Source organism: Corvus brachyrhynchos, unplaced genomic scaffold (assembly GCF_000691975.1).
Source record: "Corvus brachyrhynchos isolate BGI_N302 unplaced genomic scaffold, ASM69197v1 scaffold245, whole genome shotgun sequence".
Lineage (NCBI taxonomy): Eukaryota > Metazoa > Chordata > Aves > Passeriformes > Corvidae > Corvus > Corvus brachyrhynchos.
This window is the reverse complement of record NW_008238988.1, coordinates 843,935-858,900: the sequence shown is the minus strand read 5'-3', so window position 1 is coordinate 858,900 and position 14,966 is coordinate 843,935. Positions and strand designations below refer to the sequence as shown.

General features: G+C 43.4%; 1 protein-coding gene across 3 annotated transcripts in view; it reads left to right on the top strand.

Annotated features, from left to right (window-relative positions):
- Positions 1-14: 14 nt before the first annotated feature.
- The window catches only part of ZBTB1 (zinc finger and BTB domain containing 1), a 27,528-nt gene continuing 12,576 nt past the window's right edge, over positions 15-14,966 (top strand). The window contains exons 1-2 of one of the 3 annotated variants that reach the window (XM_017738831.1): positions 15-8,466; positions 9,026-12,273. In XM_017738831.1, the coding sequence (XP_017594320.1) occupies positions 9,046-11,181 (2,136 nt within the window). In that variant the 5' untranslated portion in view covers positions 15-8,466; positions 9,026-9,045 and the 3' untranslated portion in view covers positions 11,182-12,273. Of the gene's footprint in view, positions 8,467-8,486; positions 12,274-14,966 lie in introns of those variants that run through there. The other 2 variants (XM_017738833.1, XM_017738832.1) reach the window with 2 other exon arrangements.

Here is a 14,966-nt window from a genome sequence, read left to right as displayed (position 1 = left end):
AGTCGCGGTAAACACCTCGAGTGCCGCTATCGCGCCTGGCCCCGGCCCCCACGGTGGGTCCCGCCGCTTCTCTTCCTTTTGTCTTCACAAAATAAACGGCCCAAAACTTCGAGTGAGTTGCGGTAGTTTAGCGAAAAACGGAGCGGAGCTGCAGCCCGGGGGGAATGCTCCACCCTGCCAGGCGGGAGACTTGGGTTTCACTCAGGGCTGGCAGTGGGCTGGATCGCCGTGGAGGCGGCTGGAAAGGAAGGGGAATACTTTTGTCACATAAAAAACAAGCCCCGTACTGCTCTGGAAGCGGTGTGGAAAGTCTCGTTCTTTAAAGGACTCCTCTTTTCTTCTCGGATAGAAAGGTAGTTGAAGAGAGTAGAGGAAAGGGGACTCAACACGCTCTGAGTTTGGGGCTGCGGTTTTATTCCTCTCTCTTTTTCAGGATTTTTTGTAACTCAGTTTCTCAAGTTTACCCTGTTTCAGCTGATACAGGAGTGCCGGTTCCTCTTGACACGTAGGCGTTGGTAAACGGGTAGCATGGCTTGGATGCTGCTTAATATTTGGATGTTTACTGCCAGGTTGTCATTTGCTTGTATTATTTCCCTCGCACTTGAGTATCGCAAGGTACAGCATGCACTGCAAAACTATCCGGGGTTGCAACAGTGCGGTGTTCCGTAGGCATTTAATTACACTAAACAAACATTCCTTTAATTAAAGGTGTTTGTTTAACATTCCTCATTACAGCTCTTGGAAAAACCCACAGAGCAGCCGTGAGCAGGGGGATGCGGGCTTCTTGTTTTTACCGAATTACAAGTTAAGCTTTCATGGCGAGCGGGGGAGAGGCGTTGGGACCATATGGCCATGGGGAAAACCGGCCAAACACGAGCGGTTGCAGAGATTTTCCTAGGTAGCAGCAGCACAGCGAGTTGACAAGATTGTGGAGAGATTTTTGGATGGCTGGCCAGAAAACCTGAGGAGTAACAAGTAGCATTAGTTGCACTCTGCTGCTGTTTTGAGGTAGCAGGGAACCAGCAGGCACCCACTGCGAGGGTTGGATGCAGGTAATGAAGATGTGGGTTGGTGCTGCGTGGGAAGCTCAGAGAAGTAATAGAAGCCACTTCTTCCTAGTAGCCAGAAAGTTTTGTGTGGAATAAGATCACAGACTTAACAGATGCTTCAGCTCTGCTTGTACAAGTCTTTCCCTTCATCAGACTCAACCGCTGTTGTCACTGGCACAGGAATTAGCAGCGATTACATTGAGAGTGCTCAGGCCAAACAGGGATTTGGGTTTTTAGATGCTTTCTTGCTTGAATGTGAGTGGCTGCTTCTTTCACAGATTTCTGTTCTTGCTGGTGGTGGAGAGCCCTGGAAATCCAGGATGGACAAAGCCGCAGTAGCTATTTACCTGCTGGATGGAAATAGAATAGCTGCTCAGAACTGAGACAGTGAAAGTTTCCTGATAAAAGCCCGGTGTCCTTTCTCTTAGTTGTTACAGCTGGGCCTCTTACTAGAGTTGTTCTGGCTGTCACACACATGTAGAGTGAAAAGCCATGTGTTCATTTTTCACTTTGGCCAGTGGTTCTCCAGCCGCTGGGTAATTCTGCCCTGCCTTAGCTTGCGAATGGTAGACACCATCACCCAAAGAGTTCTGCTGCGGACACAGCATGTGGGCACAAAAGCTGACATAATTTGCATGAAGACCATTTATATCCTCAAATTTGTCTGGTAATTTTTTCTTTGTGCATGCAGTGTCACTGCAAAACTCCAGAATTCACTGGCTGTGGCCTTTTCTCCCCCATATTAGACCTCTTTCATTGGATGAAGACCTTAGTAGCCTTATTTTTATTTTTAGTGTGCTGAAAGTAAAATGTGAAGCATTTAAGACCAAGAAGAGTCAAGAAAACCTGTAGTCTGATCTGTGTGTCACAAGTTACTGTGCTTCATTCATGTGCATCCAGCAACTTGTTACACCAAAGTCTGACCTGTATTTAGCCAAGGATCCTTTCCTGGAAGGCACCTGTGACTTTCATTTGAAGGTCTCAAAACGTGGTTAAACCACCAAAATGCCTCCAGAAGTTTAAAGTTGGTGTAACTTGGAGAGCCTAGATAAAAAGGCTCATCTTTCTGCTACAGAGCATAAATTGGGTGTTATAATTTTGTTCCCACTAATTGTTTCTTTTAAACATATCATTACTATGTTGCTTGAGAACTGTAAAGGTGCCAGATAAAAGATAACTGTGACTTTCTAGAGTCAACCTTTGTGGCTAGCAAGTTACTTTAAAGGACTGCATAAGGTCTCTCTCTAGGACTTTTACTCCCTAGATCTGATCTAAAGTTCTTTGAAGTTGAGATGGGGCTTTAGCACAAACTCAGTTTTCTTATTTTTTTCCTGTCAAGCTGTATTCCTTGTCTTTTGAGGAGCGTTCTTACCTAAGACCATGTAATGTTCCTTAACTAATTTTCAGTTAGCAGTTGAGAAGCATAACTTGCTAAAATTTGATGTCTGTTTCTCATTTGTGGACATGGATGCTGAATCAGCAGAGAGCTGCTGGCTGAGCAGTGGAGAACAGGGCATCCAGGAGCTCTGACAGCTCATGTTGGGGGCTTTGGAGCATCTTCTCTTCCCCTCATTCAGATCTAGCCCAAGTGCCATGAAACTTCTTCCTGTACATTGTCCAGGAGTCTGTTTAAAATGAGTTTCGGCCATCGGGATGTGTCTGAAGATGAGTATCTGCATCATTGAAATCATTTTCCCAACTGGCATGTCTGAAAGGCAGGTGATTGGAAGGGCTGTGAGAGGAGGATAAATTATACCTTTAGTCCTTCATAGCCTGAATAATGGAGCTTAATTACATTTTCCCTGGCAGTACATGGAATTCCCATAGCTGTTCTAATTTATGAGCAAGGCTATGCTTGCAATGCAAACTGATCCATACTCACTGTTGAGATGGACAGTTGTTACCTGGCCCCAAGTTCTTCACTGTTTTTTCAGTGTTTGTGTAAACTGAGGGACCCAATTCTCTGTGGCTTCCTATTGGGTATATCTAGGTAAAAGTTGTAGCCTGTCGGCAGGTCTGTGGTCAGTGCAGTAGCTGAACACATAAACTTCTTGGGCATTGTGTGGGGAATTTATACTTGTTCTGTAGGATTTTCTGCAGCATGCCAATGCTGTCATTTTAGGAATCCAGGCTTTTTGGTAGATCTGACCCACAATGGCAAAATTAGGGGGAAGAGTTCTTGGGAACCCACACCAGGGTGGGATATGGAGAGAGACGGCGATGGGGGATTTGCTTTCTGATCCTCTTGTGCTTGCTTTTTGGATAACTGGGCGTTGTTTGCTTGAGGTTTTCCAGTCTCATTTTCTATTAGCACTAAATTCTCCACTCATTTATTACACTTTTGTCTGGCCTGTTCTTGGTTTCCAGTCGCTAAGCATGTAAGCGCTATGTTTTTGCCTGCTCAGCAGTGGAAATGCTGGGTTTTGAAAACCACCTACTAATTTTAGGAGCCGAAAGGCTCCTGAATTCTGAACCTTGTGGTATGTCTGTTTTAAAGACAGAGAAGTTAGGAAAAGAACTTCACTAGTTCTTTGCTTGAGGACTTTTTTTACTTCTTTTGTTTTAAAACATCTCAGAAAACTTTGAGTGTGAGGAAATGATGGCATGGAGCTGTAGTAAATACCTGTTTTTTCTTGTTAGCAGACTTACAAACAACATAATTGGTTAGTGTAGTATTGCAGCTTAACCTTGTTCACGGTCACATCTGAATAGTATCTAAGTGGGGCCTCAAAAAAAAAAAAGTCTGGTGGCAGACAAGCTTGAATTAAAGCATGGCCATGTAAAAAGAAATACTTACTAGGGAAATAAAATGCATATGGAGACTTGGAGTTTGACTGTCAGAGTGAGAATACCCAAGTCAAATACCTTTAGTTTTCATATCAGATGCTTTTCTAGCACATTATTTCAGAACACCTCTGCATCATTCAGGATTGCTTACACTGTGGCCTGTGCTGCATTCACCACACAAATCAGTCACCGCTGAAGATGGAGTTACTTGGGTTCCTTGTGGACTTGTGAGCTTGGTGCCTCCAGGATTTGGATGCTTCACAAAGTGTGCTAGTCCACTGGGCAAGTGGCGGGTGATTCTCCTCTCTTTGAAAAAGAGGATCAGAAATAATTAAAAACTTTGGATTGACAAACTCACCTGCATGGAGCTTTAATTTTCCAAGATACTTGGTGTTTAATACATACAGAGGATAGCTCTCACTGGCCTCAGTTGCCACCAGTGGTGTTTACCTATGTGAATAAATTGGACATCCAAAAAGTGCAAGCCAGGCTTATTAAAAAAACCCCAAACCAGAAAGGTTGAAATTACTTGTCCTGGCATTGACAGCACTGGGAGGATGTTCTCCAAGCAGTGTTCATTGCTGTGAGATCCTGCTTTTTGTCCCCCACCTCTCATTCACTTCACATCCTCCAAATGCTTGGCCAAATGAGCAGGGATCTTGTCTTGTGCTGCTCAGATCCAGGCCTGGACAGATCCAGAGGTTGTGCTGAGTAAGGGAAATCTTGACAGGAGGGCTGGAAGAATATACTATGAAATATATATTATATATGTATATATATATAACATATGATAGGTACATAAACAGCAGCACAATTACTCCTGCATTAATCAGCATTTCTTGTGTATACACTTAACTTTGAAACCTTGAATTTTCTGTAAAAAGACCTGTTTTCCTTCTAATACCTGCTTTTTTTTTCCTAAAGCAAACTTCAGAAATAGTTTGCAATACTGATCCACCCACATGAATGATAAATGCAGATTGCTGCCATTTTAGCAATTAAAGTAACAAATAATGATAAATTACCATTTTCTGAGAGCTTGTTCTTGTTGGGAAGGAGTTTGTCAGCAAGCCTGTCATGTTTGTTGGTGGCAAAGGGATGGCAGGATTGGGAATTTGGGGTGCCGTTCCTGCTCTGAAGGCGTGAATGCTGTAATTGTTTTCCACCCATTCCCCAGAAACAGCTTGTCTGTGTTTTTTACCCCTTGTGCCCTAGGCCCTGCAGCCTAGCTCTTCCCAGCTCCTTGCCCAAGTGACTTCTTCCCTCCACTGTTTAGACCCTCACTGCACCCATTTTTAATTCCCACTGCTGCTTCCTAATCCTAGTCCCCCTCCTCTTGGCTCAGCACTCCGCTCCTAGCCTGCCTCTCCTTTCTCTCCAGATTTCCAGAGCATTTCCATCACGTCCTTCTTACATTTCCCAATCTCCCTGTGTTTTCACTACATCTCCTCCTGGCTCTGGCTCTCCCTCAGTCAGAACTCTGCATCTTCTCCATCAGCTACCAGAAGGGAAGCTGAGACCCCATGGCAAGTGGTGGTGTGGAGCAGTCCCCAGGAGGCTCTACTATCAGCTGTGACTTCGTGGAGATGGCACATAGAATCATGGAATGCTTTGGGTTGGAAGGGATCTTTAAATGCCATCCAGTCCAACCCCCTTGCAATAAACAGAGACATCTTCAACAAAATCAGGTTGCTAAGAGCCCTGTCCGACCTGGCCTTGAGTGTTTCCAGGAATGGGGCATCCACCACCACCTCTCTGGGCAACCTGTGCCAGTGTCTCAACATCCTCATAATAAAAAATTTCTTCCCTCTATCTGAATCAACTCTTTTGTAGTTTAAAAGCATGGCAGAGCTCTGTGCGAAAGGGGATTTCACTGCAGAGGGCTCAGGCACCTGTATACTAAGCAGCTGCAAGAGGATGAAATGTTCTCAGCGAGGCTATAATCTGAAGTTTTAATAACTACTAACAAAAATTTTAAGTGTGAATAAACTGATAATTTGTATCTTCTCCCCCTCAAGCATATAGCTTGGCCAAATTCAGGCAGATTTTTATATTGTGACAACATATCTAAAACATAATGCTTTCTCCCACATAAAGTGTCTCTTCAAAGATTTTGGAAGAGAAGCTTTTATTTTTAATTTCTAAATGAAAAAAACCAATAATCTGCATATATGAAAGCTTTTTCTTAGCCTCATTTTTGGAACCATTTTGGCTGAGCTTTTCTATGGAGGAAGGAAAAAAAGTAATCAGTCCAAGGTTTCAGAAGGAAAGTTTTGCTGTTGCTGGTTGAAATGTGTTGAAGTTGTAAATAGCCCAACACAGGCTCTCGTAGTGGCAAGTTACATCCAGCAGGTTAATACAGCAGCCAGAGGGAGGATGCCAGGAGTTTCATTAACATAAATAACCTCAAACACTCTGTTTAATACCTACATGTAGTACTACTGTGACAGAGGCCAAGTACATATCAAATCCAAAACCTTGACATCCTACTCAAGCAACCTCATGCTCCACCCTTTTTTCCCTGAGTGGTAGCACTGGCAGTGGGTCATTGTTGCAAGTCAGGATCCATGTGCTGAAAGCTTTGCAGGACATCATCTGTCAAAAGGAGAAATATCTTTTACCAGATTCAAAGAAGAAGACCTGGAAAAGGCGAGTTTTTGTGCTGTCACTCATTGTTCCCACCATCTGGAAACAACCCCGTGTGCAGGTGCCTGCAGACAGTTTGTGACCACCTGTTTTGTACAGGCTTGCTGCTTGTACTGCTGTTTTGCTATTGGAGGACACAATGGAGTATATCTAGTGTAAAAAGCCCACAATTAAAGAAAACATTTGCAACTTGCCACTTTATGAGGATGGGGAAGTTAACATGAGCTGTCCTGAGCCTTTTCTTGTTGTGTTGGCAGCTCACACCAAGAGGCCAGTCGTGCCTTTGATGGCATCATCTCATTTTCTCATTGGTTTTCACTCTTCGAATGTGAAAGTTGAAATTAATTCTTTATCATTATGCAGCTGCTATTCTTAGTACAATAGACTGAGTTACATTTAAGCACCTAATGAATTGCCTCAAATCCAAAACACGTTACCACTTGAAAGAATATGAAGTGCACTTTTATTATTACTTGATGTCGAGAGCTTTGCTGTTTTTCACAGAAACATCTGAAATCACCCAGTGGCATAAACAATAATCAGTTTCTGTAGAAAAGATGTGAAGTTGTTTCAGAGATTCTCCTACTAAAGCCACTGCCTTGCAAGTTAGTAAAAAGACATTAAGTGAATTCCATGCAACGAGTTGCATTTCTGCAGTGGACACCACTGGGCGAAACCAGTCAGAATTATTATGGCAGGGTGCTCACCTGGAGTTCTGGGTGTGAAGGGTTGGGTTGAGAGGAGAGGAGCATCTGCCATTCAGATGCCTGTCATCAGTGTAGTTCAACCCAAATCTCAACGTTCCTCTTGCCAGGCAAGATCTTGTGCTGGTGGTGATCCATAGGAACTGCTGTGTGAGTTGGCAGTAGGGAATATTGCTGGGTGGGGTGAGCATGTTCTTTTCTCGAGAGCTTGCGAGCCTTTCTGCTGTGGCAGTCCTTTGTGGAATGAAGAACGGGGACTTAATGTTAGGTTTGCTACTTAACAAGCCAGGCAACGCCTATGACTTGCGAATTCAACACTAATTGTGGAATTCAGTTTCTCTACCCACGTTTCCCCCTAGGAGATGTAAGCTGTTAGGAAAATAAGAAAAGTGGAGCATTTTTGTGTGTATTGTGTTTAAATTTTGGACAGTTGAAAGAGTGGTTGCAAATCAATCCATGCATTTCACTGAGTCATAAAATGCCCTTTAGTATATGTTATTTGCTAGCCTGTACTTCAGTTGTACAAACCTCTTACAATTATTTGCATTGTTTGCAGTAACCTTTCAAAATGTTAAGAATCCTCCTTACTGCTTTATGTTTTTCATTTCAGTCAGGGTGCTCTCTATACCCTCTTCTGGTTTCTCACCCCCTCAGCCTGTGCAGTTAGAACAGATTATGTGTATCAGTAAAGGCTGTCCAAAGTGAGTCATGACTAGGTTTGGATCTGGCCACATTTGTTGAAGTTTATCTTTAATCAAACACACACCTCCTGTATGCAGTGCATTTCTTCTGGATTTTTTTTTAACATAAACCATGATATTTTCTTCCTCTTTTCTCTTGAGGATGAGTTAGTCCTTTCACACAGAGCAACCCTCAGCACTGGCAGACCTTTCTCTCTGGTCTTTGCTGAGGCTTCATTTCACCATGGCTCCACCTCTGGCTTGCTGGTTCTCTCAGTTCTCCATTGCCGAGCTTTTCTTTGTCCGGTTTCCCAGCTACGTGTTTTGGTTACATTTCAGTGCTCTGAACGAGTGGTTTTGAGAGCAGTTGGAGGCACGGCGTGCACCACTTCCTGCCTCTGCAGTCCCTGTGGCTGTCACGCAGCTTGCCTGGTCACCATCTGCAGCGGGCTCGAACGTGGGACGTGCCACCACAGCCGGGCTGCCCTCTGCTTCTGAGAAGGTGTTTGAGTTTGCAGTTCCTGGTTTGCAGGACGCCTTGCAGAGAAGGTTGAGATGATCCCTCAGCTGCCATGAAGAGCGAAATGTGGAGTAGCTTGTGTGGGTGCTCTGTTGTCTCTTAATTTCCTTTAATGGGGAGGGAAAGACCAGTTTGAGCCTGGCCTGGTTTCCAGTGTGCGTTGCATCATGTGCCCATTGGACTGACAGGTAAAAAGGCAAGTTGAGACTGAAGAGTGGTTTCTGACAGCCAGCTTACCTTGTATAGGTGTTGTCCTGGGGCCATCTTACAGAAGTCTACCCTGTGAAGTTTTTGAAGTTCTGCGTTCAAAATTCATATCTGAAAATCTTGACTGTAGGACTTTGAGATATATTTGCTAATTTATATTCTAGCAGGGTAGCTCTGATTGACGTGTGTGCTGGTTGTGTTTATTAGTTTACTAGTCTTGTAAGCCTAGTGGTGAGCACATGGAATTATGGATGTTTTCACTGGCATCAATATTCGTAAGTAGTTAGCAGCAGAGATCTCCAGACAGGAAGCTGTACCGCAGACTGGCAGAATAGGAAGATCTAGAGAGCAGAGATGGCAGTTCCTCCCTACATTTAAGTAGGCTTTGGGTTTTGTACTCATGATTTAACAGATACCTTTTTCTTTATGCAGGGCTGTAATCGAAGTACAAGATGGCAAAAACCAGCCATAGCAACTATGTCCTTCAGCAGCTAAACAAGCAAAGAGAGTGGGGCTTTCTGTGCGACTGCTGCATCGCTATCGATGATATTTATTTTCAAGCACATAAAGCAGTCCTTGCTGCCTGCAGCGCCTATTTTAGGATGTTTTTTATGAACCATCAAAACACTACAGCCCAGCTGAATCTAAGCAACATGAAGATTAGCGCTGAATGCTTTGATCTTATTTTACAGTTCATGTATTTAGGAAAAATTATGACAGCCCCTGCCAATTTTGAGCAATTTAAAGTGGCCATGAACTATTTACAGCTATATAATGTACCTGAGTGTCTAGAAGATATACAGGATACAGACTCATCTAGTTTAAAATGTTCATCTCCTGCTTCTAGCACCCAGACTAGTAAAATGATATTTGGTGTGAGAATGTATGAAGACGCACTTGCTAGAAATGGCAGTGAAGCAAACAGGTGGGGCATGGAGCCGCCAAGTTCAACGGTAAATACATCCCATAACAAAGAGCCTGACGAAGAAGCTTTGCAGCTCAACAGCTTCCCTGAGCAACTGTTTGATGTCTGCAAAAAAAGCACCACGTCCAAATTCTCTCACACGAAAGAGCGCGTGTCACACTCGCGCCGGTTTGGAAGGAGCTTCACCTGCGACAGCTGCGGGTTTAGTTTTAGCTGTGAAAAGCTACTGGATGAGCATGTGTTAACATGCACCAACAGGCATTCCTACCAAAGTGCCAGGTACTACAGTGCTGAGAAAATGGACTTTAGTGAAAAGAACTCTACTTCTAAAATGATCTCCACACAAACAGAAAAATACAAGGGGGACTCAAGCCATGCTGTGGACGATTCTTCATCTCCCGTGTCAAACATCACGAGCAGAAAAAGCAGCACAGTTGCCTCTGAGACATCAGGTGAAGAAGGAAGTAGAGCCTCTGAGAGGAAGAGGATTATCATCAAGGTGGAGCCAGAGGACAATCCTACAGATGAGCTGAAGGATTTTAATATTATTAAGGTGGCAGATAAAGACTGCAATGAGTCTTCTGACAATGATGACCTGGATGATGAACAGGAAGAGCCGCTTTACAGATACTACGTCGAGGAAGAGATGAGAGAGAAGAGAAATGCTCGGAAGACTCTAAAACCTCGTTTATCCATGGATGAGGATGAAAGAAAGTGTTTGAAAAGTCCACGGCACCTTAACAGCAAGGCTTCTTCAGTGCAGGAAGATGTGGAGAATGCTCCCTGTGAACTTTGTGGGCTAACAATCACTGAGGAAGATTTGTCCTCTCATTATTTATCCAAACACATAGAAAATATATGTGCTTGTGGCAAGTGTGGTCAAATACTGGTCAAAGGCAAGCAGCTACAGGATCATGCCCAGACCTGTGGAGAACCCCAGGATCTGACCATGAACGGGATCAGAAATTCTGAGGAGAAAATGGACTTGGAAGAGAACCCCGAGGAGCAGTCAGAAATAAGGGACATGATGTTTGCCGAGATGCTAGAGGACTTCAGGGACAGTCACTTCCAAATGAACAGCCTTCAGAAAAACCAGTTATACAAGCATTCTGCCTGTCCTTTCCGATGCCCTAATTGCGGCCAGCGTTTTGATACTGAAAACCTAGTGGTTGAACATATGTCAAACTGCCTGGAGCAAGATCTGTTCAAGAACTCCATGTTGGAAGAGAATGAGAGGGATCACAGACGTAAGCATTTCTGCAACCTTTGCGGGAAAGGATTTTATCAGCGTTGCCACTTGCGGGAACACTATACCGTTCATACCAAGGAAAAACAGTTTGTTTGTCAGACATGTGGGAAGCAGTTCTTAAGAGAGCGCCAGTTGCGGCTCCACAATGATATGCACAAAGGCATGGCCAGGTATGTCTGTTCCATTTGTGATCAAGGAAACTTCCGAAAACATGACCATGTACGGCATATGATATCTCACTTATCAGCTGGAGAGACTATATGCCAGGTCTGCTTTCAGATATTCCCAAATAATGAGCAACTGGAGCAGCACAGGGATGTTCATCTGTATACATGTGGAGTATGTGGAGCAAAATTTAATTTGAGGAAAGATATGAGATCTCACTATAATGCCAAGCATTTGAAAAGAACATAAGCATAAACATACTGTTAAAGCATTAAGTTGGCAGCAGAGAGAACACCAAAGCAAAGCATAAGTATAGTAAAAAATCTGAAAAGGAAAAAAAAAATTTGAAAATAAGTCTCTTTTTTATTATTTTTTTAAGACCCTCCTAACCATAGGTGTCTATCTAGGCTCATTAAGTATAAAGCTTTGAAAAGCATAATGTGTTTAATTATTACATTTTCACTGTTTCCTAATACCAGTTTCTGTTCTTAATTTTATTGTTTTACTACGTAGATATACAAATCATTATTTTTAAACTGTAGATTAAAAGCACAATGTTACCCCTTCACTGACTGCTATTAAACAGTTCTCGGATCCATGTCCGTAAGATGAGTGCTTTAATATTTCCATGTGTTGTTTCTTCATGTGAAAATTTTAGATCCCAGCGATTAATGTGCAAGAGCATAATTGTTCATAATCCCCAAATTAATTTTTGAAATGAAAAAAAAAAAAAAGAAAAAAAACAAACCCCAAACCAGCAATGCCAAGAAATAATCCTTTGGTCCTCTGACTCTGCTGCAGGGGCAGAGCTGGCTGTCCTGGTTCCCTGCTTCTTGGCTTTGTTGGAAGGTGCATCCCAGGGGTGTGAGCACATAGGCTCAGTTAAACCTCACAGGCTCGGGCTGGTATGCACAAGGGGGAAGGGACTTAATGACTGTCGGGATAACTGAGGGGTTCCAGCACAGTGGTCATTTTCCAGATGGGAAGTCCTAGCAGAACTGTACAACTGATGTTGGCCTTTCTTTCACTGTCTGTACCTCTGTGGGTATATTTAACTTGCTTATCCTAACATACAAGGGAGGAGTGGCTGTGGTGGGTTGCTAGGAATGCAGCATGGCCATGTGCACTGAAGACTGCATTTTCAGCCTAGCTGGGAACTGTGCCTTGCTGCTTGTGTTGGAAAGTTAAAAGCAGGATGGGTGTGAAGATAGTCCCATTGCTTGGGACCTTAGGGTTTTTTTGTTTCTTGTTTTCATGACACTTTATGAATGTTCTGTTTTTCAACAAGAATATAACAAGAAAAGACTGCAGAGTTTGCTTAATAAATGTAAAGATACTTTATGCCTTTTAAGATTCCTTTCTGATTCTAGCAGGGCCCTAATCTATGCAGCTTGTCTCTTAATTGAATTTAAAAATCTTACTAAGTACCAGCTGACACCAATTCAGTGAGGCACTTTGGCCTTTGAGAGAGCAACTGGCTTTGACTCTTAGGCACCAGCTGTCTAAACCTTTGTTAAGTGTGTGATTTGTGATGGGGTGGAGGAAAGGATCCTAATACGTAATCGTGGAAAAAACAATTAAAAAATAAAACCTAGTTGTACTTTCTCCCAGCAGATCTCACTTTATCAAAGAGGGTGGTAAATGCTATTTCCCACTGAGCTATGGAGGGAGGAAAGTAATTTAGATCAGCAATTAAGGCAGTTGGATTAGATGATCATTGCAGGTCCCTTCCAACTGAAATATTCTATCACCTCATGTGCCAGTGGTGGGGTTGAGAATATGAGCCAGGAGCTGACGGTCTAGTCCAGGGCTTTCACGTGCTTGTTTCTGTCAGAGTTGAGTTTCATTCCTTGTTTCTTGGGGATTATGAGAGGTATCAAGTTTTAATTTTAGACTATTCAGAGACGTGAATACAGTTCAGAATCCCCACTTTAACTGTTAAAATTAGTGTGAGTTGCCTTGCATTTATTCAGTTTTAAATGTGCATTAGGATTTCTCTTGGTTGGCAGACATGTGCATTTCTGCAGTAATGGAGAAGGCTCCCCCACCAGCCCTTGGTCCTGAGCCAGCAGCTGCTCCAAGGCACCAACTGCTTTGGGTGCAGTTTAGTGGGCTTTTAGTGTTTTGCTTACCTGCTCAGTCCTTTGTTTTCCTGTATGATGCTGAAGCCAACCGAGTCCTCAATAGCACTGGGGCCAAAAGTGCACAGGCATGCATACACTCCAGCACTCCAGAGCTGGGGGGTTCATACACTGCACACAGTGACTCTCTGACATGCAGGTTATCTCTCACAGTATCAGCTGGATTGGGAAAAGCAGTCAAGGGAAGTGAAGGAGAAATGGAAAGCACTGGGGCAGTTGGCGGGAGAGTCTTGTGGCATTGGAGGAGTGGGAAGACTGAGTGGGAGAAGAGATCCTGAGTGTGAGGGAGTGGCAAAGGCAGGCAGGCAGGATTAGAGCAATGCAGTGGGAAGCAAATCCCAAAGGTGGCGTGGAGCGGGTGGCTGGAGGAGTGGATAAAATGTCCCGCCTGTGAGACCAGGGTGAGGATGACTCAGCTTGGCTGGGGAGCTGTGGGCCTGAGCCATGAGCTCACGAACGCGGGTTGCGTACCAAGCACGGCCGGCCCCGCTGCCCGCAGCTCTGCAGGGGCACAGCACAGCCCAGATTAAAGACCTTGTTGAAAAGCAGGAGGTGACCTCTGCGATGTAAGGGATCAGTCCTGAATTCAGTGAAGGGCTAGGGGTGATTTATGGAGCCTCCTGCTCAGGATCAGGAGCCCTTGTTTACAGCCTATTGGTCTGAACTTGACCTAAACATGCTTCTTAAAAAATTTGACTTTCTAGTGTAAGTAGACCTGCCAACTACAGAAGTTAAATGGAGAAAATGGGAATGATGGTATTTACGTGTATTATCTAAGTTTATAAACACCCTGAGTACCTCTGTTTTTCAGTTATGTGTTGTAGTAGCCTTTCAAAGTAAAGTTTGTTAAACCTTTCCAACTGAACTTGAATTGATGTTTTTTCCTGTTCTAGTGGAACAAAACCCAGTGCCTTGGAGTTCACACGTATTAAAGTCCATGCTAAGGCTCACAAAGAGCCTGAATTGCACTGCAGGGAATCTTAAGAGTGGATCTATTTACATGTAGGCAGAGAAAATCAGAATGACTGAAGTAGCCTGAGCAGTGATCAAGGGGAGTATAGGAGAACATAAACAAGTCAGCCTGGCTTGCAAGTAGATGGGTATTTACATAGATGAGTATTTAAGGTGACATGTAAAAGTGTGCAGGGGAACAGCATGGGACTGTTAGGGAAAAGGCCTGGAGTGACAGGAGGAATTTGGCTGCTGTGAAAGGGGAGAAGGTCTGGGTGCTGAGGCAGCCTGGGGCTGGCTGCTCCTGAATGTTCTCCCCAGAATGGGACAACATCTGCAGGAGAGTGAAATAATGGTGTTTCAGTGGTCCTACCATGACAAAAATGATTTAATGTGGAGACAGAACAAAAGCAGACATGAAAAAAAATCAACATCAGTTATCCTATAAGTTTTGCTGTTACTTAAAAGATAGTGAACGGGAAGCAAAAATATTTTATTTAAGAGTTCTTTTCCTCTAATTTATACTTTCCTGTTGCCATAACATTGTTCCTTTGAATCTCCTTAGTGAATGTTAGCGTGTAAAAGCACTTAAGGATCTTTAAAACTGGAGGTGCAAGCATTGCACAAGGCGTAGCCAGAAAGGAAAAGATTTGCTGGATGCCCTAAGTTATATTTTAAAGTGATTTGCTATTCTTATTTTTGGAGGACCTCTCTGTGTTCTGTTGTTTTTCTCATTTTGGCAGTGCTACGGGCCGCAATCCTAAGAATTTCTAAGTGGCTAGTCTAGCTCTTAGCTTTCAAGATTTACTGGAAGTTTTAAAAAGAGGGAATTCATGAAAACACCCGGTATGAGCTTTAAAATATCACAAAAGCTGTTGAGCTTATTTTTCAGTATCAGAGGAGATGTTTAAAATGTTAATGTATATATATACTTGTAAATGC